This window comes from Symphalangus syndactylus, chromosome X (assembly GCF_028878055.3).
Source record: "Symphalangus syndactylus isolate Jambi chromosome X, NHGRI_mSymSyn1-v2.1_pri, whole genome shotgun sequence".
In the NCBI taxonomy this organism is placed as follows: Eukaryota; Metazoa; Chordata; class Mammalia; order Primates; family Hylobatidae; genus Symphalangus; species Symphalangus syndactylus.
In genome coordinates this window covers 22597112-22619474 of record NC_072447.2, presented here as the reverse complement: position 1 = coordinate 22619474, position 22363 = coordinate 22597112, and the positions used below count along the sequence as shown (strand labels likewise).

Sequence of the window (22363 nt, the reverse complement as noted above, 5' to 3'; positions counted from 1 at the left end):
AGAAATATGGAATTTGGCATTTTGCTTTTACCTTGTTTAGGAAGATCCTCTCAAGAGTTTGGATTCTAAAAAGAACATTGTGTAAAAATATCTAGACAGAATACTTATGACTCTACTTAGTACGCTAAGCCCTTTACCAAAATAATAGGGTATAAAAACAAATAGAGCTTAATTTTCCTACACAAATCTTGTGTCTGACAGCTGGTGGCAGAATCTTTTCATTTTCAATTAAAGTGACAAAGGAAATATAGAAAAAAAGAAAGGGAAGAAAGGTCTGGTTGTTCTTTTAAGTTAATCCTTTAGATATATAGTAAACATTGCAAACAGTAATAAGAGTCTTTAGATGAGTATTTTAATACATCCAAAAATGATATGTTCAACTTTCATTTGAAAATGTGAAGTTTTAAAACTTTGAATTGGCCACGCATGGTGGCTCATGCCTGTAATCCCAGCACTTTGGGAGGCCGAGGCGGGCAGATCATGAGGTTAGGAGTTCGAGACCAGTCTGGCCAATATGGTGAAACCCCGTCTCTACTAAAAATACAAAAATTAGCCGGCCATGGTGATGCGCGCCTGTAGTCCCAGCTACTTGGGAGGCTGAGGCAGGAGAATCGTTTGAACCCGGGAGGCGGAGGTTGCAGTGAGCCGAGACCGCGCCACTGACTCCAGCCTGGGTGACAGAGTGAGACTCCGTCAAAAAAAAAAAAAAAAAAAAAAAGACCACCTTTGAATTAACTTAGATATCAATGAATGCATTTCCGTTCACTTTTTGTCTTCTTTTGCAAATGGACACGAATTACCGACTTTATGCCAGGCTGTGTGCCGCGTGATGGGAATACAATAATGGATAAGAGAGATTTCCTACCTTTAAGGAACCTGCAGTTCTGAGGCTTAGGCAGTTAGGCAGTTGCCACATAATAAGACATTATTCTTCATAGCAGTCTGGATAAACAGCTGAAGTAGTTGAGAGCAGAGAGATTTTGATGTTGTGTGCAGAGGAATTTTCACAGAGGAGGTAAAGTTTAAGGTACACTTTAAAGGCTGGATTACTTTTTTTGGCCAGGGAAGATGAACACTTCTGGCCCAGGAAATGAAGAGGTGCAGCTGGGAGAAAGATCGGGAATGTCAAGTATTGGTGAGGTTGAGGAAGTGACTGTGTGAGGCTGGAGAGACAGATCAATGTCGAGTGATGGAGAAGCTTATATGTTATGCCAGGAAGCTTGGATTTTGTTCTACATGGAGGAGAGGGATGTGAAGTAGCAGGGGAAGTTCTGAGCAGGACTTGGAGATGTTAGCAAAAGCAAGTGTGCAAGGAATATGGATTGGAAAAGTTCAGAGCGAGCATGTCGGTTAATTTCAGTAGCCAAGACAAGAAATAATCAGATCATGAATTAAAGACAGCAGTAGGAGGAAGAAGGTTGGTGAGTTATGGAAGAGTATTACACAAGTGACCACATAATTTATCGTCTGAACTGGGATTTATTTGAGAATAAAAGGTGGCATTTGTAAACATTATTCCCCACCAACAGACATAGACTGTAACTCTCCCAGGAAAGCCAGGATGTATGGCCACTTGGATATTAAGACCTGGCTGAGGAGAAAAAGAGAAATGAATCTAAATGGAGGGTTTACCTTCTAGCTTGAATGACTAACAGTACTTCGACTAACAAAGATTGTGAGCAGTAGAATTATGATATGTTTCCTGGGATATGTCTCCATGATATGGAGAATTTGGTTTTGGTGTGTCGAATTTGAGATAACTGCATGATTGCCAGAAAATGTCGTAGGCAGTCAGAAATACATACTGGTAGCTCAGGAGGTAGCTCTGTGATAGTATTGTGGGTTTGACTGGAGCTATGGTCAATCCACTGACTATACTGTCAGGGGATCTGCAAATGTTAGTTAATTTCCATTGGATCACACACCCACTTACTATTAGGAGCTGAGAACAGCTCATGCTCTAATTAGAGTTTCGTATTTTTCCAAAAAGTCCTTTTTCTTAAATTTTATCTGTTCCCACTTCCCTTGTTATTTTAAATCTGAAAGCCAAATGAACATATAAATTGTAGCAGAGCTCATGATGTTGAACACATGATAGAAGGGAGTGGTAGAAAGCTTTGGGAAGTCCAAAGAATAATGAAGAGGAAAGTATGTGTTTCAAACTTATTCCACATTTTTCCTCCTTACAGAAACCTTTTATGTACTCACCACATGATCTACAGAATCCCAAACCAAAGTTTCCCCAGACATTCATAAAACATGTTCTTATTCATAATTATCACACATGTAGGAAAGGAGGCCTTTGAAATGGACTCAGTATTACTAGCATAGGAGCCCTGTACGGAATGTGACTATCAGCACAGTTTCTGTCATGGGAAAGGACACTTTGGCTGGATTTTCTGGATTTTTTTGACTTTGTAAAATGAGAAATTATCTCCTCTGTATGAAACTCACTAGACCCATCTAAAGTGGTTTCAAACTCCTTGACAAGTAGCTGAATATTTTTGAATCATAATTTATTTCCAATTGTGGACACACTGAGTTGAAAACCTAAAAAGACTTAATGCTTTTGGCAAATAAGGGAAGAAAAGAATCTTGTTCATTAATCAAAACTCAATCATAAACAGAAATGGGTTCTTACGTCACATTTCCTAAAAGTGATGGTGGGCAAAATATTGCTTTTGGACTTGGAGTTAGGGACCTAAAAGCCCAAATCTATTCATTTCACTCAAAATTTTTCAGAGACAGTTTCAGTTATTAGGATGTAGCATGTAGTTTCATAGATAAATGAATTAAACGTCAAATATTAGCTTTCTTTACTTAATACACATAGTAGTTGGGTTATAATAGTGAATGCTCTGGGAGAAAATAAATATTTTCAACATTGCATTTGTAGAACAAACATTATTTTAAAACAATTTCACTTAGCTAATTTTGTTAGTAATTTTATTATTCCGTTGATATTAGTTCATTTTTACTGTGTAATAATAGAATAAACAATTGTTTTAAGCTTTCTGCCTTTCCTTTCCTTTCCTTTCTCTCTCTCTCTCTCTCTCTTTCTTTCTTTCTTTCTTTCCTTTCTTTTTTTTTTTTTTTTTTTTGTCATAGAGACAGGGTCTTGCTCTGTCACCCAGGCTGGAGTGCAGTGGCATGATCATGGCTCACTGCATCCTGAAACTCCTGGCCTCAAGCAATCCTCCTGCCTCAGCCTCACGAGAAGCTGGAACTACAGACACGCACCACCATGCCCAGCTAATTTTCTTTTCTTTTTCTTTTTTTTTTTTTTTTTTTTTTTGGAGTTTCTCTCTTGTTGCCCAGGCTGGAGTGCAATGTCACAATCTTGGCTTACCGCAACCTCTGCCTTCTGGGTTCAAGTGATTCTCCTGTCTCAGCCTCCCAAGTAGCTGGGATTACAGGCATGCGCCACCACGCTCAGCTAATTTTGTATTTTTAGTAGAGACGGGGTTTCTCCATGTTGGTCAGGCTGGTCTCGAACTCCCAACCTCAGGAGATCCACCCACCTCGGCCTCCCAAAGTGCTGAGATTACAGGCGTGACCCACAGTGCCTGGCTGCCCAGCTAATTTTTTTTTAAATGTATTTTTTGTAGAGATGTGGTCTTGCTATGTTGCCCAGGATGGTCTCAAACTCCTGGCCTCAGGTGATCCTTCAGCCTCAGCCTCCCAAAACGCTGGGGTTGAAGGCATGAGCCACTGCATCTTGATGGTTTTCTGGCTCTAGACTTTGTGTTTTTACAACATGAATGTGAAAAGTTAGCTCAGACATAGAGGAAACCTTCATGCTTCTATTTTAAGTAGAAATGCCTATGTGATACTCAAAAATTCTTATTTTAGTTGTACAACATCAGAAAGTTCTGTTTCACCAAATCATTTTTACCGATAGAGTATGAGGCATTGATCCATGAGAGGACTTCATTCAACTAACCTTTATTGAGCGCCTACTCTATGCAATGCACCATTTCCGATGCCAAAACACTGCAAAGAGGCAGACAGAAATCCCTACCCTGATGGAAACGGCATTCTGTGACACCTCTCTAAGTGTGTGCCCCCTTCCCTAGTGCTGTGACTTACAATTCTTTTTACAGCAATATTATTCTGGAGAACCCAAGGATTGCCTCTTTCTCAGAGCTCTAATGTCAATAACCCTATCATTCTTGGTCATTAGACTTTTGCAAACTGAGGAATTCACATTTAATGAAAAATTTTAGAGCCCTTTATTTATGCCAGACACTGTGAGTTACATCTATTTGAAAAGAAAATTAGACCCATCTAATTTTTGATCCATAGTTGAAGCGTATTACAAGTAAATTTTTTATCATTTAAAAATACTTTTCAAGTACTTTATTTGTAATGTCATTTATTTGTGGAAGGAATTAAGCTAAGGAACCAGATCAATCGGGTATTTAGCACAGAATTTTCACATGCAGCCCTTCAGGAAGTGTTTGGCTATTTATTTTATTTTATTATTATTTTTTTAAGACAGAGTTTTACTCTTGTTGCCCAGGCTGGAGTGCAATGGCACGATCTCAGCTCACCGCAACATCCACTTCCCGGGTTCAAGCGATTCTCCTGCCTCAGCCTCCCGAGTAGCTGGGATTACAAGCATGTGCCACCATACCTGGCTAATTTTTGTATTTTTAGTAGAGACGGTTTCACCATGCTGGCCAGGCTGCCCTTGAGCTCCTGACCTCAGACAATCCACCCACCTAAGCCTCCCAAAGTGCTGGGATTACAGGCATGAGCCACCACGCCCAGCCTGAACTATGCTATTTTTAATATTCTAGTTACAGATTGAGACCTGCAGTCATAACCTAAAATACAAGCTCTTAGGATTTTAGTAATTGGCAAGATAAAGCTAAGGACATGATGTTTGTATAAATGACTTCCATCAAAGCAAATGTCTATGAATTGATCTGTTAAAATTGAGCTCAAGTCACGTAAATGAGTGTGGGCATTGTTAGGGCTTGCTTTTAAAAAATAAATGTCCCCATACTGGTCATTTGGGGGTGCCATTTACAATACTTTCAGGGCATTTTTAATCTAAGTTTAATTTATATTTTACTTTCTCAGATTGCTTTTAATTACCTTATGTAATATCATGTCTTTTCACACTTTCTTCCATACCTTAGATTATAAGGAATTATTTTCACTGTTGCCAGAATGAGTAGAGAAATAAAAGTGAATTTGAACTGGTATACCTTTGTTCACTTATTTATTCATTAAATGTTTACTGTCTGTTTATCACCTGCCAGGCACCATGCTCATCTTTGTTTATGCAACAGTGACAGCAAATAGGCATTATCTTTATAGTTATGGAGCTCTAACCAAATGGGGTTGACAGGGATTCATGAAGTAACCACAGAATCAAACAAAACATTTGGAACGAGAGGAGTCTCTGCATGAGATGAATATGCAGAGGCAGTGGAGACCTGGAAGCCAGGCTAAGGAGTATTAGTATCTTTATTCAGAGGGCAGAGAAAAGCCATTCAATGACTCAAAGCCAACCTTGAGATGGGGACATTACCCTTAATTATTTGGGTGGAAACGAATACAATCACAAAAGTCCTTAAAAGTAGAATAGGGAAGCAGAGTGCAAGAGTCAGAGAGATGGCATGGTGCGAAGGACTCAGCCCAGTGTTGTTGACTTTGAAGCTGGTGGAAGGGCACCACCAGCCAAAGAATGCCAGAAGCCTCTAGAAACCTGAAAAGTCATGAAAATACATTCTTCCCTGGAGCCTCCAGAAAGGAGTACAGGCCTGCCTTGATTTTAGACCAGTGACACCCATTTCAGACCTCCAGAAGAGATGACATTTATATTGTTTTAAGCAACTACACTCATGGTAATTTGTCACAGCAGCTGTAGAAAACCAGTACATGAACTGATTTAAAACTCACACCAAACCTATTGCATTGGCTGAATTAGTATCCTTATTCTCAGATAAAGGGAATGAGGCTCACTGAGGCTGCTGGAGTTGCTTGCTGAAGCCCACCTTCCTCGAAGGTCATGTGTAGGGTCAAAATTCTGCATCCTACAGCCAGAAAGAAAAGCGTGAATGCAAGGAGCAGTTGAGGTGCAGAAATCAACATGGTAGCTACAGCAAAGTGGAGTTTGGAAAGCCTCCACATGGGAGAGGAAGGAGGGAGCATCAGCTCTTCAAGGGACTAGCTCAGGTGGAAGTAGACATTTGGGAGCTGTCAGCAGAAAAATTTTTCAAACCATGGGAATCAATGAAGTGATTCATGGAGGTGACACAGAGAGAAGATGAAAGTGCAGTGAACCCAGACATGGCGAGATTTAGGGCTAACAAAAGGGAGGGAACCCAAAAGGAGTGCCCCATGTGTCACTCTTGATGCTGCCTCCTATGAAAATATAATTGCATTATAAAATATGTAAAGGATTTTTAAGATATGGAGGATCCCCAGGGCAGCCAAGCCTCCTCATATTGCTGTAATGTAGCCACCCCAAGTCTCCTGACTGCTCTTCACCAAAGACCCTCAGTCATCCGTCATGCTCCGTTCTCATGTCAGCACTTTGACATGTGCTGTGTATTCCCTGCTGGTAGAGCTTTTAAGCTGCCCAATATTGTAACCATGGCCATCTGCAGCTGTTTAAATTTAAATTAATTAAAATGAAACAGAATAAAGAATTTAATTCCTCTGTTAAACAGAGGACATGTGAAGTGCTTTATAGGCACAGGTGACTATTGTTTACCACAGACAGAACATTTCCATCACAACTGCCAGTTCTGTTGGACAGGGCTGGTTGAGAACGCCCTCCCACAGGTCTCTGCAGTGCCACTACCCACTGCTACACCTTCTTCAAGTCCTGACTCAGAATTGAACACATGCCAGCCGCCTTATATAAAATCAGCACTTTTTGTCAATCCACCCTACTGCCCTTACCTTCTGTTTTTTTTTTTTTTTTTTCCGGGGGGGTGGGTGGGGGACGGAGTTTCGCTCTTGTTGCCCAGGCTGGAGTGCAGTGGCGTGATCTCGGCTCACTGAAACATCCACCTTCCAGTTTCAAGAGATTCTTTGGCCTCAGCCTCCTGAGTAGCTGGGATTATAGGCGCCTGCCACCACGCCCGGCTAATTTTGGTATTTTTAGTAGAGAGGGGGTTTCACCATGTTGGCCAGGCTGGTCTCGAACTCCTGACCTCGTGATCTGCCTGCCTCGGCCTCCCAAAGTGCTGGGATTACAGGCGTGAGCCACCGTGCCCAGCCACCTTCTGTATTTATATGTAGACTTATTACCTTCTAACATAGTATCTATCTTATCTGTGTATTGTATTTATTCTCTGTTATTATTGGCCCCATTACTATGTAAAGTTCAGGAGGGCAGCAGCCACTCCTGTGTGATTATTTCACTGCTGTTGAATGGAAGAACATGAACACACTCAGTGATTGACTTCAGCCTTGTGCATAGCCTATAATTCTTTTTTTAAAAAATAAACGCTTGATGTCTGCTATGTAAAAATTAAAACCTCTAGTACATGATTTCTCTTTTAACTAAATGCCCGGAGTGCCCACTTTTATATCTGTTTGCTTTCTCGGATTTAAAGTTCTTCTTTTCTGGTTCCAAAGTGCTCAAAGTGAAGTTCCCACTAGATCAACCCAATTTCATCAAAGAGTTTTCTCCTCTGAAAACCCCCATCAAACACTTGGCATGATGTTGGGGGACAAGATGTTAAATCACCTGCAAAATGGTGCTGTTTGGTGCCATTTCACACCCCTCGGACACACTGGGGTGATTAATAAACCCAAGACTGTCAAGGTCTGCTTTCCCACACTCATTGAGTTGCTTGCCATTATTTTCTCTTTTTTCCCCCCCACTTTATTGTCCAAAGTAAAGAAATGTACAGAAAATATGCCTCTTGCCCTGGGAATAAGCATGTTCAAAGGGTCAGTCTTTTGGCCTGTGTTTGAGAACACCAAGTCATATTTCAGTAGGGATCAGCCATACAGAAATGCCACGATGCACTTGGTTAAGGGAGAGTGGGAAGCATACGTCCCTATCCTTTTGACAAAAGAACTTCTTTATGGCAATACATAACAGGAAATAAACGTGGATAGCCAAGTCTGCAAGTGTGAAGGCAATGTTTTTGTTCTTGTGTGGATTCAACAGTATCTCATCTTTATAAAAAAAATGTAGGATTGAGAAACTTCTGATGATTCTCTTTTACAACAGGAATTACGAGAGCTGTTGCTAGGTGTTACCTTTCATTGTAGGGCTTTGCTTACTGTAAAAACCATGGCTAGGTTATTCTCAAGACATCTTTGGAATCATTTTGCTATGACTTTACTAATTTTTTTTTTTCTACTTAGTACTTGCACTTCAACACAGGTTTTCCCTTGGCAGTATATTACTTTTTTCCCTTACTTTGTTCTTAATGATTAAGTATTCAGAATTATTAATTATTATAATTATTAAGTAATGAGAATCTCACCTCCTTTGGCTCACCTGTGCATTTATTGGTCACCTGTAGAGTTTCATTTCCTCTCCTTTTCTCAAGTTCAAGAACCCCAGGCTACATGGAATGTAACATCCAGCCTATTATTTTTGTTTGTGTGTTTTGGCATTATAGATCCTACTGTCAACCGATATCATGTGCGGTGGTTTCCTGAAGCGTGTGCCCACAACAGAACAACCGGATCAGAGGCATCATCTGGCATGACCCACGTAAGGACATGATCTCTAGGCCAACTTGATCTGTGAACATGGACAGGAGGATGTACAAACTAGACAGGTCAAACAGATAACTCATTCTCACAAATCAGCTAGTGAGTAATGACTTGATGGAAGCGGAAAACAGAATGGTCATTACATTCACTCATTCTTTTATCCATTCACACCATTGCACTGGGAGCTTACTCTGTTATCAACATGGAGCAAAACCTAAAGTGCAGAGACTAAAGACACAGTTCTTAAAGAACTCCCATATTTCAGGGGGAAATATGTCTGAGTACCTGTGTACTTCATCTTAACTGGACAAAACCTTTTAATTATTTTCTGAATTTTGACATGTCACCGTGATCTAAAGGTGTAATTGTACAAGTGAATTTCTATGTGACTCTATCATTTAGCACCATAGCCCTAACGGCCATCCGCTCAGTTAGTGAAATAATCTCCCTGTCCTGTATAGCATGCACCAATATTTTGACTTTTAACTTTAAGAGAACATTAAACTCTCTGAGGATAGCAACTCTGTCAATATTGCTCAAAATGTTATTCTAAATATTTTGGGGTTAATACATACATTATAGATTAGAATCAACAAACCAACACAAAATATTTAAGAGGTCATTGTACTATACAGTGTATAATACACTTATGGCAATTTATATGTGATACCTCAGGACAGTTTAAAAAATCCAAAAACATGGCCCCAAACATAGAATGTTTTGGTTTGTGATATGTAACTAGAATATTTTTGTTTTGAACATTTTCTAAAGCAAGCACAATATTTTAAGAACCATACCTGCTGGCATAATTTTAAGAGAGTGAGATAAAAAAAGTCACTGGATTTTCAAAAATACACAGCTTCTTTTTCTTTTTTACTGGATTTGATTTGTCTCATGTTCACCAAAGTTTCTCCTTTTATTTATCCTTAAATTAGCTCCAATGTTTGTGACCTTCAGTCAAATAATTAAACAGACATTCTAAATAGGGAAGTCGATTTGAAAAGCGGAGAAAGAAATAAACAGAAGTGGGAATTATTAATATTTTTGTGGGCAGAGAGGTGAGGTTTTTGTTTTACTTGTATGTGTGTGCCTCAGAACCCCACAGAACTGGGCTTATGTCAATGCAATTCCCCAATCCTAGGCTTATCATCTTTAGGAACTCTGAAAGTGGTAACAACTATTTGCTGAGCAGATGTAATGTATCCAGTAGAAATAAAAATCAAACTCCTGAAAAATTATCCTTCTAGGGGCTTAGAACTTCTCTGTATTTAGTTTTAAACCTTTAGATCCAATTATTATAATTTGTTTTTATGCTACAATGGAGCATCCACTAATTCACTTACTGCTGCAGATGTCGGCCTCCTATGCAACATGAAAGCAATCTTGAAATATCTGTGAAACAGGATCCTTAATAGCTAACTTTGGATTCCAATACAGTCCCATATAAAGAGCAGATTTATTTCCAAAGAAATGCAATTCAGACTCCCAAAGAGACATGGCGGCCTTGGCTTGGGCTTGCGTTGTCCAGATTGATTTGTTTCCTATTCACTGTTTGTGCTAACTGGCTGCAGAGTTGGGTGCACCCCATCTCCTGTCACCATCTGGATGAAGGGCCAGCACACCTGGAGGTCACTCCGGGTCTCTTTTGAGCATTCAGTGCTCTGTCACCTGCAGCCACTTCCACTCCTCACTTAAGTAAATCACTCAAGCCTCAGTTTTTATTTTAATTCTTGTCTCATGTTTTTCCCGTCATCCCTGCTGCTTTCTAGCAAGATCCCCTACCCATCATCCAATGAGTACCAGAGATATTCCATCTGTACTTTTTTTCTCTCTTAAAATAATTAAACACACACACACACACACACACAAACACAAACCATGGAGTCTCACTATGTTGTCCAAGCTGGTCACAAACTCCTGAGTTAAAGCGATCCTCCCACCTCAGCCTCTCAAGTAGCTAGGACTGTGACACGAGTCACCATGCCCAGCTATCCATCTGCACTTTTATACATATACATTAAGAATTGGTAAATACAAAACAGAATGGATAAGTGCCACTTAGCCAAATATGAAAGAAACAGAGATACACACCTGTTATCACAGGAAATGTCATCTTTTGACATTATCATAAAGTTATATTCTTAGCCCCTGACTCCTTACCATTTAGCCTCTTTCTTTTATTTATGTTTAATCACAACATTATGGCAGAAAACAGTAACAGCACTCCAAAAAGGGGAAAAATTACATTGCTAAAGAATATCATCATTTTTTAACAGGAAAACTTACATATAAACTAATTCTATGTCTCAGAGAAGCCTGCATTAGTTTTTTTTAACTGAAAAAAGTTAGATTTGTATTTACAGCTTTACACCACTACCTGCACTGCTACCAACTCAAAAATGCTGATTGTGACCTTAGAAGTAGCCTGCTTTGATGAGGAATTATTATGATACTGTTTAATTCTAGAAGGCATATCCCGCAGCCATGGGAGTGTTTCACAATTGTCATTAATCAAAATGTGGACAGTATGTGCTTTGTACTTTTTATAAAAGCCATATTGCACACACTGTATAGGAAAACATCCTTGTTGGATGGAACATGATTTCAATTCTTGCCAGTGTTTTTTAATCCCTAATGAGATTTATTGCTAGCATAATTCTCTTTCTCTTGCTCTAGGAAAATTATATAATTCTTCAAGATCTGTCATTTTCCTGCAAGTATAAGGTGACTGTCCAACCAATACGGCCAAAAAGTCACTCCAAGGCAGAAGCTGTTTTCTTCACTACTCCACCATGCTCTGCTCTTAAGGGGAAGAGCCACAAGCCTGTTGGCTGCTCTGGCGAAGCAGGTACGTTTTCACCTGAAGGCCTTCTACATCTAGGTCTAAGGTGTCAGCAGCGCTTTGCAAACCTTGCCAAATTGCGTTTCAAAAGACCGTAAAAACCAAAAGTGCCTCTCTTTCTAAGTTGTGTTATGATGGCCCAATGTGGAGGGAAGATATGTAGGAATAAATGTGTTACTTTAAAGCCTAACAGGCTTGGAAAGATGTCCTTTGATAGTAATGTTATCCCTTTGGAAATGAAGGCAAACATCTAGATACCACTTGTGTTTTGGGAAAGCTTGATATAATTATTTCATTGTTTTCCCACCCCTTTGCTGTGTGGGTTATACTCACACACTTTCCATGCCAACCTAGCAAACCTCACATCTGTACCTTCCATCCCATCTCCTTGCCAATGTCCCTGTCTTGCAGTGGGAAAAACTCTTTTAAATGCCCTGGATTTGGCCAGGCATGGTGGCTCATGCCTGAAATCCCAGTACTTTGAGAGGCTGAGATGGGAGAATCACTTGAGCCCTGGAGTTCCAGACCAGCAATGGGCAACATAGCAAGATCCTGCCTCTAAAAAAAAAAAAAAAAAAAAAAAAAAGCCTTGGATTTAATAACTCTTCTAACAGCTTTAATATTTACCTTCTCACTGCAGTCAACGCTATTCTTTAAGAAATAGTTAAGTCTTGCCAGGGTCTAAACTGCTCTCCTGCTTCTATCTTCTAAAGAGCATTCTAAAAATGATCCCCAAAAGACTGGAAGAAGCATTTAGTACAAAGTCGGAGTGAGGAGATTCCTACTCAACCTATCCCCATATGTCAAAGGGGTGACTGCCTGAACCCATGTTTAAAGAATGAGGTCACGTTGCTTCTATTAATATCATCCCATAGACTGGCCGCTGAAAATTCCTACAATGGATCCCTTGGGCACACCCTCTCCAGTCGCCTAATCCTGGTTTTCCTTCTTGCATTGCTGCAGGTCATGTTCTTTCTAAGGTGCTAGCTAAGCCTGAGAACCTTTCTGCTTCATTCATCGTCCAGGATGTGAACATCACCGGTCACTTTTCTTGGAAGATGGCCAAGGCCAATCTCTATCAGCCCATGACTGGGTTTCAAGTGACTTGGGCTGAGGTCACTACGGAAAGCAGACAGAACAGCCTACCCAACAGCATTATTTCACAGTCCCAGATCCTGCCTTCCGTAGGTCCCACCTCTTGTACTATGTCCGTGTCATTGGTATCTACTGCTCCTTTTTACTGACCTTCAGAGGTGGCTACCTCTGTCATTCTGTGTGCTGTACTATTGAGTCTTATTTTTGCATTTTCTTTTTCTGAGTGTATCTTTTGCAAGCGTCAATACATCACAAATGTGACTGCATAGCTAAGAAGTAGCATAAGCTGCCACCTAGATAAAGTTTGATGGCTAGAGCCAACTCATGAAAAGACCTTACCCTATCTTGTATGTAAGTGATTGAGCCATTTTCTTCTATCTTTGTTAACCTCATGTCTCTCTGGTCCAAGCGGACATGCCCTGTTTGAAGTGTTGAATTGGGGAGGGCAGGAATAGCTAAAAGAAGCTTGTTGTTTGTCTGTCTTCCCCCCAACTTCAAATTTGGCCCGAGGCTGTAATGAGTTGGCCTGTCTTCCAGGCCACTTAATTCCTTGGCTTCACAAAAAAAAAAAAAAAAATCATGTGTGGGATTTTACCCTCTCTGAAAATGCCCTTAGAATAGCCAACTACCGTTACAAAATCCAAAAAGGGGGGAAGAGAGGGAAAGAAACAACTTAAATCTCAGAAGGAAAAATTCCATGGAATTAGAGAGTAGTTATCCTATAAATGTACTAGGTTTTATTGAGTTTTGAGAAGAATGTGTTGGCATAAAAATAAACATTTTCAGTTATAGGCATTGACAGATATTGTGTTTTAAGAAAAACAGTTGGCTCATTCACTGAAATTTGGATTATCAAGAGTTCACATCACAAGATGTGCAGCTGAAGACTTTAAACCATGGGAAAGTCTTATGTTCAGGAATTAAAAAAAAAAAAAATCCCAGGAGCGAGCCCTGAGACCTGGCACCTCAGCATATTTTAACTCTGCCAAGTGCCTTAGGCTGCCAAGAATTGAGTGAGGTGCAAAGAAACCATATGGCAGAGAACCCCCACAAATGAGAAATAGCCTATCAATTAAACTGTGCCTTTACAAAGCAACCAAACTTGCCCGTGTATGATATTCTCCAGTGGGGGAAAAACTGTTCTAGGCTCTCTGTGCATTGCGCGTTGTCTCTGAAAGGTTGTCGGTGAGCATCGTCTTTTATGTTGTCCCCTTAGGATCACTATGTCCTAACAGTGCCCAATCTGAGACCATCTACTCTTTACCGACTGGAAGTGCAAGTGCTGACCCCAGGAGGGGAGGGGCCGGCCACCATCAAGACGTTCCGGACGCCGGAGCTCCCACCCTCTTCAGCGCACAGTGAGTGGGGTGCCAGCGCATTAAGCCATCCTGTCAGGTCTTGTGGACATAGAGAAAAATCTTGCTGGAAAATGAAAACAAATAAATACACTATTACAGGTTTCTATGAGTTAGGGAAATTGTCATCATCTGAGATTCTTTCTCCCTGTTTGTACGGACTTACTAGATTCTATTCCAGGCACCTGTAGCATACATTGCATAGTTGATGCTTAATTGTTCTTTTTCTCCCTCCCTTCCTCTTCCCCGCTTTTCTCCCTTTCTTTACTCCTTCCTTGTTTCCTTTCTCCATCCTCTCTCCCTCCCTCCTTCCTTCCCTCTCTTCTTTTCTCCTTTCCTCTATCTTTCCTTTGTTTTTATTTCCTTCCTTGCATTTTCCCCTATATAATGCATGCTTTTTTCCTTCTCTTTTAAACCATAAATACATATGGGAAAAAATCTGTAGTCTCATACCAATCTGAAAGATTTTTAAATCAAGATTTTCATATATCACAATATAGGAAATAATATTTTACTAAGGAACTTATGTTCTTGTTACATAGATATTACTGTAATAAATGTCATGAATTTTCTTCATGATATGACCCAAGTCCACCTACTTCATTTATTGCTAAATCAAGTAAAATTTAAAAAGAAAATTGTCACCTAGATTTTCAAAACAGCCTCTTGCTGATTTTTAAATTATGTACTTCGTTTAGTTTCTAGCTTAAATTTAAAAAAAAGTGTCTGATGATTAGTGTGTGGATAAAACATTGAGAATTAGTCATAGTTTTAACTCTGATTTTTTTAAATGATAGATTGGTATGCTTATAATTGATAACTTGGTATGCTTATAATTTGAAGAAAAACAAAAACTATCACAATGGGAGAGCTTGATAGCCTCTAAAATTTTTGTCGGATAAATGCTTTTCTGATATTCCTTCATAGAAATTCCATTTAACAGAAGTATTTGATAATTTTTAAACTGCTTTGAGCAAATAAAAAGGATTATGGTTTGATTGGATAAGTGTGAGCTTAAGGAAAGGAGCTTGTCTTCTTTTTCTTGTTATTTTATGGTTTGGGAAGATATCAAAGAGGAAGAGAAAAACAGGAAAAGGAGAGAAAGAGTGTGGTTGTACATTCAGATTCAGAGTAGGAAAGACATGGTCATAGGAAGGAACATTTGCCAGGGTCTCGTGCTTTTTCTACAAATAAAAGTAATTCTATCATTTATTTCATACATATAAATGGATGTGACTGACATATTTTGTCACTTTTTAGGATCTCATCTTAAGCATCGTCATCCACATCATTACAAGCCTTCTCCAGAAAGATACTAAACTGTTCAAAAAGATTTTTTGAAATTGCACAGATGTGTCAACTTGTTGAACTTCGGCCACGAGACATGCACACTTCCAGAGGCAGTGGGAACTGCTCAGAGGCCTGGACTCTCGTATGTGACTTTAGTGCAGGAAGAACTTCTGTCAATCACGGATGCATCTGGAGACAAGTGAGAAACAGTAGATTGGTGAAGACAGACACCAGTTCCCTACAAGCATGGAGAAAATGAAGAATAGGCCTGTTTAACGCTAAATTTTGTTTTCTTGTATGGTGTCGCTCATTTCTATTGAATTACAACAGAACTCAGTTTTCCCTGAATTTGGAGCACCAAACTCCACCCCAAAAAGGAGAGTAACAAATACACAATTCACACTTAACACTAAGCATAAATCTAATCAATAAAATATATTTTTGACTAAATTATTGATTCGATATGAAAAATCAACTAAGATTATACAGCTTTGTTTATTCGAATCTTTCCTAAGATCATTTTTATCCTAGGTGATTTTTAAATGAAAATGTGTAATCTAAAATATACCAGCGAATTTAAATCTAAAAATGCTCCTACTTTAAGTACCTTATGCTGCTCTTTATGCAAAGGTAAATCAAAGTTCCCTCTATAAATTATGATTTACAAAAGACACCCAAGCCAGAGGAACTCAATGAAATAAGCTGCTAATCGGATTTTACCTTGGAGAAATGAAAACTATTTCTTGGGGATGCCTTTTAATATTTGATCCTATTATGTGAGAGATTTTCCTGATATGTTATCTTATTTATATTTTCTCTTATTTTCCTCAATGCAGATAATAGCTTTTGGTGCACTTTTGTTTCACCAACTGAAAATTCACAAAACTTCTTGCTTCAAATGAAAAAATCTCAACTATTGAGCATGTTTAAATTTTTGCAGAGATTTGCCTTTTCTTAATCAAAGAAAGGTCTTCGTATGCTAGAATATTATTGGTAATGTTTTAAAAAGACCTTTGATCGATAGAGAAGGACAGTTATTTGCATTTAATTAACCCATATGTTTTCAAATCTAGTATATCTTACTTTTTGGAAAATTTTTATGCTACAAATTAGTGCCTTGTAGCATGAACTTAAGTCAAAACGTGTTATCAATATAGAGTGTTGCAGTGTATATTGTAACAACCTAAAACGAAGAGATGTTTAATTTAATACTGTTTTTTCTTGAAGGAATACTCACATACATGGTTTGAAATGTGCATAGATATGCATGTCTAGGTAATTATAAATGCATGTGTGTATATATGCAAATATATGCACATATACATATATAGACACAGAGACACATGCATATACATGAATATACCTTGAGCATGAATCCCTGGAGAAATCGTTTTCATAGCTCACCAATGGTGAGTAAAGATACAGCTCTTTTAAAGGTCATAAGGATAATATATTTTCCCCATCAATGCTGATTCTGAGAACAGAGCAATTTATCAAAATAAAACACTGTAAAAGAAAGGTGTCCGCATGTCTTTACCTACCTAAGTAAAACAGGAAGAAAATCAGTAACATTATCCTTAAGTTTTGACAATGGTACTTGCTTCTTGTTGTTTTACTGTTTCCTGAATTCATGCAGATGCCTGGCCATTCCTGGGAAGAGTGGATAACTCAGAAGTCACCGTACTCCACGGGGCCTCACTGCAGTGTCTAAAGGCAGATGCAAATTAAAACGCAGAGAAAATAATTTTTCTGATGTTGATGCATGTCTTTAGGAAACACATTTATAAACATGAATACCTGATAATAGATATTGCAGCCCATTTCCTGTGTGTTAAAATATTTAAAAAGTGGATATTCCAGGAATGTTTTACAGCTTTGTACAAGTAACATAAATTGGACACCTCAGAATGAAAGTTCATGTTGGTTCTGAATGGTTCGCTGCAGCTCCTGTCACAGGCTGGGATGGATTTATCACACTGAGTTATGAAATTACCTGGTTCTAAGAATTTTTGAGTGGCAAAAATAGAAAACAGTCTTCATCTGAAAACATCCCTAAGCTTGAATAAATGGATACCATAGATAGCTTCTCTTTTTTATTCTGGTGTCATTACCAGCGTCTGAATTTCAAGTTATTAAAATTTCAAAAATTAAAATTTTTTATTATTAGCTATCCATTTATCTTTTACACGAACTTGTCATGAACAAATCCAAATGTTTATGCCAGCAAATTTTTGTACTGTTGCATAGTTAAAAATGCTGGGAGTCTATACATAGATACAAAATATTATTAAATTATTACATAAATTTAATTTTATAAAATTTAATTATGCTTTTGTCTGGGTAATAGACATTGGACAGATATTTTTAGTTCAGATGGTGATTCTGAAGCTTACATCTCCCTTAAAAAAATCTAAAGCTGCTCTTATGAGCTTCTAATTTTGGTATAAATGAAGAATTTAAATTTTATTGGTGTTATTGGAAGAAAAATGCTATTAATGGGCTAATAAAAAACGTGTTTCTCTTATGGATTTTAATAAGCTCCAGTCTTATTCAAATGATCAAAAATATAGCTACAATTTTTTGAATTTTAGAAATGTGATTGCTCTAATAAAGGATAAAATCTATGCTTTTTAACAAACATAGTTTTGGTGCCTAATTCTGTAATATGTTTTATTGAAGTTAGATTCATTTCTCTAATGTGAGAAAAATATATCCAGTAATAGTATTGACTGTTTAAAAAATTGAGCTCATCAAAAATATTGTCATCAAATACAGCTGGTTAATTTGACATACATTGCAGTTACATGCATTATTTTTATTTACAACATTTGCTCGTTAATGATGAATTTATCCGTGTTACCCTGTTTTTCTACCTGGAACTCCATAGAAGGATATTTGCAAACCAACATGTGCTCTTTTCAGTCATTCATTGTTTTAATATGACATGGTAGAGAAGATAAGGTTTATGGCAGGTAATTTTTTGTAATGTGTATTAAACGAAGTTCAAAGATTAGATAAATACATCTGTGTCCTGAAAACCTTAGATACATAGCCAACTGTATACAGAGGTTCATCTCAACATCAACACTATTGACTTTTGGGGCTGAATAGTTCTCTGTTGTGGGGGTTTGTCTTGTGCACTGTAGGTTTTTAGTGGCATCCACACTTTCTCCTCACCAGATGCCAGTTGCACCCTCCCCCAAGTTGAGACAACCAAAAATGTCTCCAGATATTGCCAGCTACCCCTTGAGGGACAGTACCTCTGGTTGAGAACCATTGCTAGAGAATGATCTTTACTGAATTTGCCCTTTATAAGAAACCCAGTAAATTTCTAGAGCAAGTCCCAAAAACTAAGGGACAGCTAAGAAGTTATTATGGTTGACTTCAAAGGCCTAAACTGTGTCTTTTATGTCCAGTAAACAACTGATTAAAAGGTGGAATTTTGACTCATATCTGTATCATACAAGTACAAATACTAATTTTGCCCTATGTATCCGTAAATGTCATTTGTGATATTGACTTATTTATTTAATGCCCTTTCTTATGCTGTGGGTTTTCAAGTTTACTCATTTCTATGGTTGCAAATAACTCTAAAACTTATATAAACTTTCATATTATAGGCAGAACACAATGGTTAAATATCTGTTGCATGTACTTTAAAGTTTATTATAAGATATAAACAGATATATAAAGATGTTGACTCTTACCTGTGATTTTGCATGGCCAGACTCGGTGTCAGGTACGGAGAGGATTCTCATGACTGTCTTACCTCTACTGAATATTTTAGCAAGTTATATGATTTACGGAGTGATTAACAGAGGTCTATATAAAGTTACTTTTCCCCTTTACTTAATTATATTGTAGTGTGCAGATAACAAAACTGCTACCTTCTCATCCAAGTGGTCTGTAGAATTCATGTCCCTTACAGTGGTCATTTAAAGTCAATATTTATTTATGTATGTAATAAAAAAAAGTTGGATTTTGGTGTATGTCTGTCATGTTATTTAGAGAGAAGTAATCTTGTAAAAATGTTTTGTAAAAAACAAAAAAGTATTGTAAATAGTCTTGATATTCTGTGACTCATTATTTTCATGTTAGAGTTTGTACATACTGGTTCAATAATAAAGTATCCTTAAACCAGACCAAGGAGTCGACTCATTTATTTCTTAAAAGAAACATTTTTGCTGGGCACAGTGGCATGCACTTGTAGTCTCAGCTACTCAGGAGGCTGAATTTGAAGGATCACTTGAGTCCTGAATGTTTGAGACCAGCCTGGGCAACATAGCAAGCCCCTGTCTCCAAAATTAAAAAAAAGAAAAGAAACTTTATTGAATTTAAGAAGAAAAATAGACAGTTCCTGCTGCCAAGGAGATTCAAAAAGTCTCTTTCCACGTCAATGTTAATGGAATTTGAGGTCTGGTAAATGTTAACAAGACAGCACTTCATCCTAATGAAAGTATCTTGGAGTTTGACAAGCAACGCTTTGGATTTCTATCATCATGTTTACAACTGTAACTCCTGATGGTTTTAGTGGTATGTTAAGTCAAGGATATACAATTTTAAGCTGTTTTTCTTTTGCCACCAATATTTACTCCTAAAATTGTAGATATATGCAATGCCAATAAGCATTCACCTGTATTTCAATACTACTCAATTGTTTTTCAATACTATGTACTATACTATAAGCCTTTAAATCTCCATTATCTAAGCAGAGTTTTGAGAGGCTTGTACATCCCCACTTTGACATGCAATTGACCCATAACTGCTGATGAATTGGAAAAAATGCCTAAGGAAAAAAAAGCGTAAGAAGTAAAGGCTTTTAGGGTATTCACCGAAATAATATATATTGTACCCATTAAGTAATTTCTCTTTCCTCCCACTCTCCCACCCTCTGACCCTCCCACCCTTCCAAGTGTTTATTGTCAATTATTCTACATTCTATGTACATGTGTACACATTATTTAGTTCCCAATTATAAATGAGAACATGCGGCATTTGTCTTTTTGTGTCTGCATCCATTTCAATTAAGATAATGGCCTCCATTCCATCCATGTTGCTGCAAAAGACATGATTGCATTCTTGTTTATGGCTGAATAATATTCCATTGTGTATATAGGGACCACTTATATGCTGTTGGTCATAATGTAAATTAACATGACCTCTGTGGAAGACAGTATGGAGATTTCTCAAAGAACTAAAAATAGAACTACCATTTGGCCTAGCAGTCCCACTACTGGGTATCTACCCAGAGAAAAAGTAATCATATGAAAAAGATACATGTTTATCACAGCACTGTTCACAATAGTAGAGATACGGAAGCAGCCTATCGAGGATTGCTTGATGCTTTTATGGCATCTTGAGGTTACAGAAAGAATGGGGGCTCGGATCTTGGCAACACAATTTATGGGAGGGAGAGAAGAGAAGTCCTGACTAGCAAAGGTGGTCTTGTTATGCAGATGAACCCTCCCAGGTTACAGCCTTTAGAGAGAATAGATGGTGACTGTTTCTTTCAGACCTTAAAGGTGTCAGGCTTTTAGTTAATTTTTCCTAGATCCAGACACGGGGGCAGGGAGTGGGTGTCAGAGAAAGCCTGGCTGCAGCAATGCATCAATCCAGATTTTCTCTACATCTACAGATGCAAATTTCCCCCACAAAAGACAGCTTTGTAGGGCTGTTATTTGCAGGACCTCTGAACAGCCATCTCTAAATATGTCAAAGAAGGGTTATTTGGGAGTGAAATATTTTGATCTCTTTCAATGGCTGCTGCCACCACCTTACAGCATGAGCACCCATGCAAGTGGCCCCAGGCTTGACTCTCCCCAGTCCCTGAGGCCTTAATTTCCTGGGAGTTTTCCTGGGAGTTCTTATCCACTCATTGTCTGAGGCTTCACCCAGCCAATCAGCTGCACAGCTTGGGCACCTCACACTGGTCTCCAACCTCCATTCTTCATCAAAGATCCGAGAGGCTGGGGCTACTGACCCAGAGATCGGGCTTGAAGGTTGCAATAAGAATCCAACTTCCTTCACATTCTTTTACTTCTTGAGCTACACCACAGGGTAAACAGGTTCCTAGGGCCAGTGGAGTGTCCTGGCAGGGACTGAAAACCCAAGAAATATTTTTAGTATTGTTTCCATTGGGGAGGTATTTTTTTACACAAATGAGTCCTGAGAATACAGCTTTGTTGTAAATTGGAGACGACTTTTACATATACCACCCATTGATGGAGCCTGGTATCAAAGGAGAAAAAGCTGTAGGGGATACAAGAAAAAAAATTTTTTTTTTTTTTTTTTTTGAGACGGAGTCTCGCTCTGTCGCCCAGGCTGGAGTGCAGTGGCGCGATAGCTCACTGCAAGCTCCGCCTACCAGGTTCACGCCATTCTCCTGCCTCAGCCTCCTGAGTAGCTGGGGCTACAGGAACCTGCCACCACGCCCGGCTAATTTTTTGTATTTTTAGTAGAGACGGGTTTCACCGTGTTAGCCAGGATGGTCTCGATCTCCTGACCTCGTGATCTGCCTGCCTCGGCCTCCCAAAGTTCTGGGATTACAGGCATGAGCCACCGCGCCCGGCCAAGAAAAATTTTTAAAAAGAGTAAGAGGCCAGGCATGATGATGGCTCACACCTGCAATCCCAGCACTTTGGGAGGCTGAGGCGGGAGGATCACTTGGTGCCCGCCTGGGCAACATATAGAGATCCCATCACTGCAAAAAAAAAAAAAGGAAAATTAGCTGGACATGGTAGTGCACACCTGTAGTCCCAGCTACTTGGGTGGCTGAGGCAGGAGAATTGCTTGAGCTCACGGGGTATTGGCTGCAGTGAGCTATGATCACATGATTGAGCTCCAGCCTGGATGACAGAATGAGACTCTGTCTAAAAAAAAATAAAAATAAAAATTGTGCCCTCTCTTGTGCAGAAACACAGAGAGTGTGCCTGCCTATCCTTTCTCTGCCTTGGTATTCCCACCCAAAGTAAGAATTTTGCCACTCACTTCATGGTTACTGTGAAGATGATCATGTAACAGTGCTTGGAAAAATCCAAGTGTGTGTGTGTGTGTGTGTGTGTGTCTAAAAATGTCAGATCGA

General features: G+C 38.8%; 1 protein-coding gene across 3 annotated transcripts in view; it reads left to right on the top strand.

Moving 5' to 3' along the window:
• Positions 1–19424, top strand: part of ANOS1 (anosmin 1) — a 203393-nt gene extending 183969 nt beyond the window's left edge. For all 3 annotated transcript variants that reach the window (XM_055267193.2, XM_055267192.2, XM_055267191.2), the window contains 5 exons: positions 8604–8698; positions 11377–11548; positions 12506–12726; positions 13854–13995; positions 15253–19424. In XM_055267193.2, the coding sequence (XP_055123168.1) occupies positions 8604–8698; positions 11377–11548; positions 12506–12726; positions 13854–13995; positions 15253–15311 (689 nt within the window). In that variant the 3' untranslated portion in view covers positions 15312–19424. The remainder of the gene's footprint in view (positions 1–8603; positions 8699–11376; positions 11549–12505; positions 12727–13853; positions 13996–15252) is intronic.
• The last annotated feature ends 2939 nt before the right edge of the window (positions 19425–22363 follow it).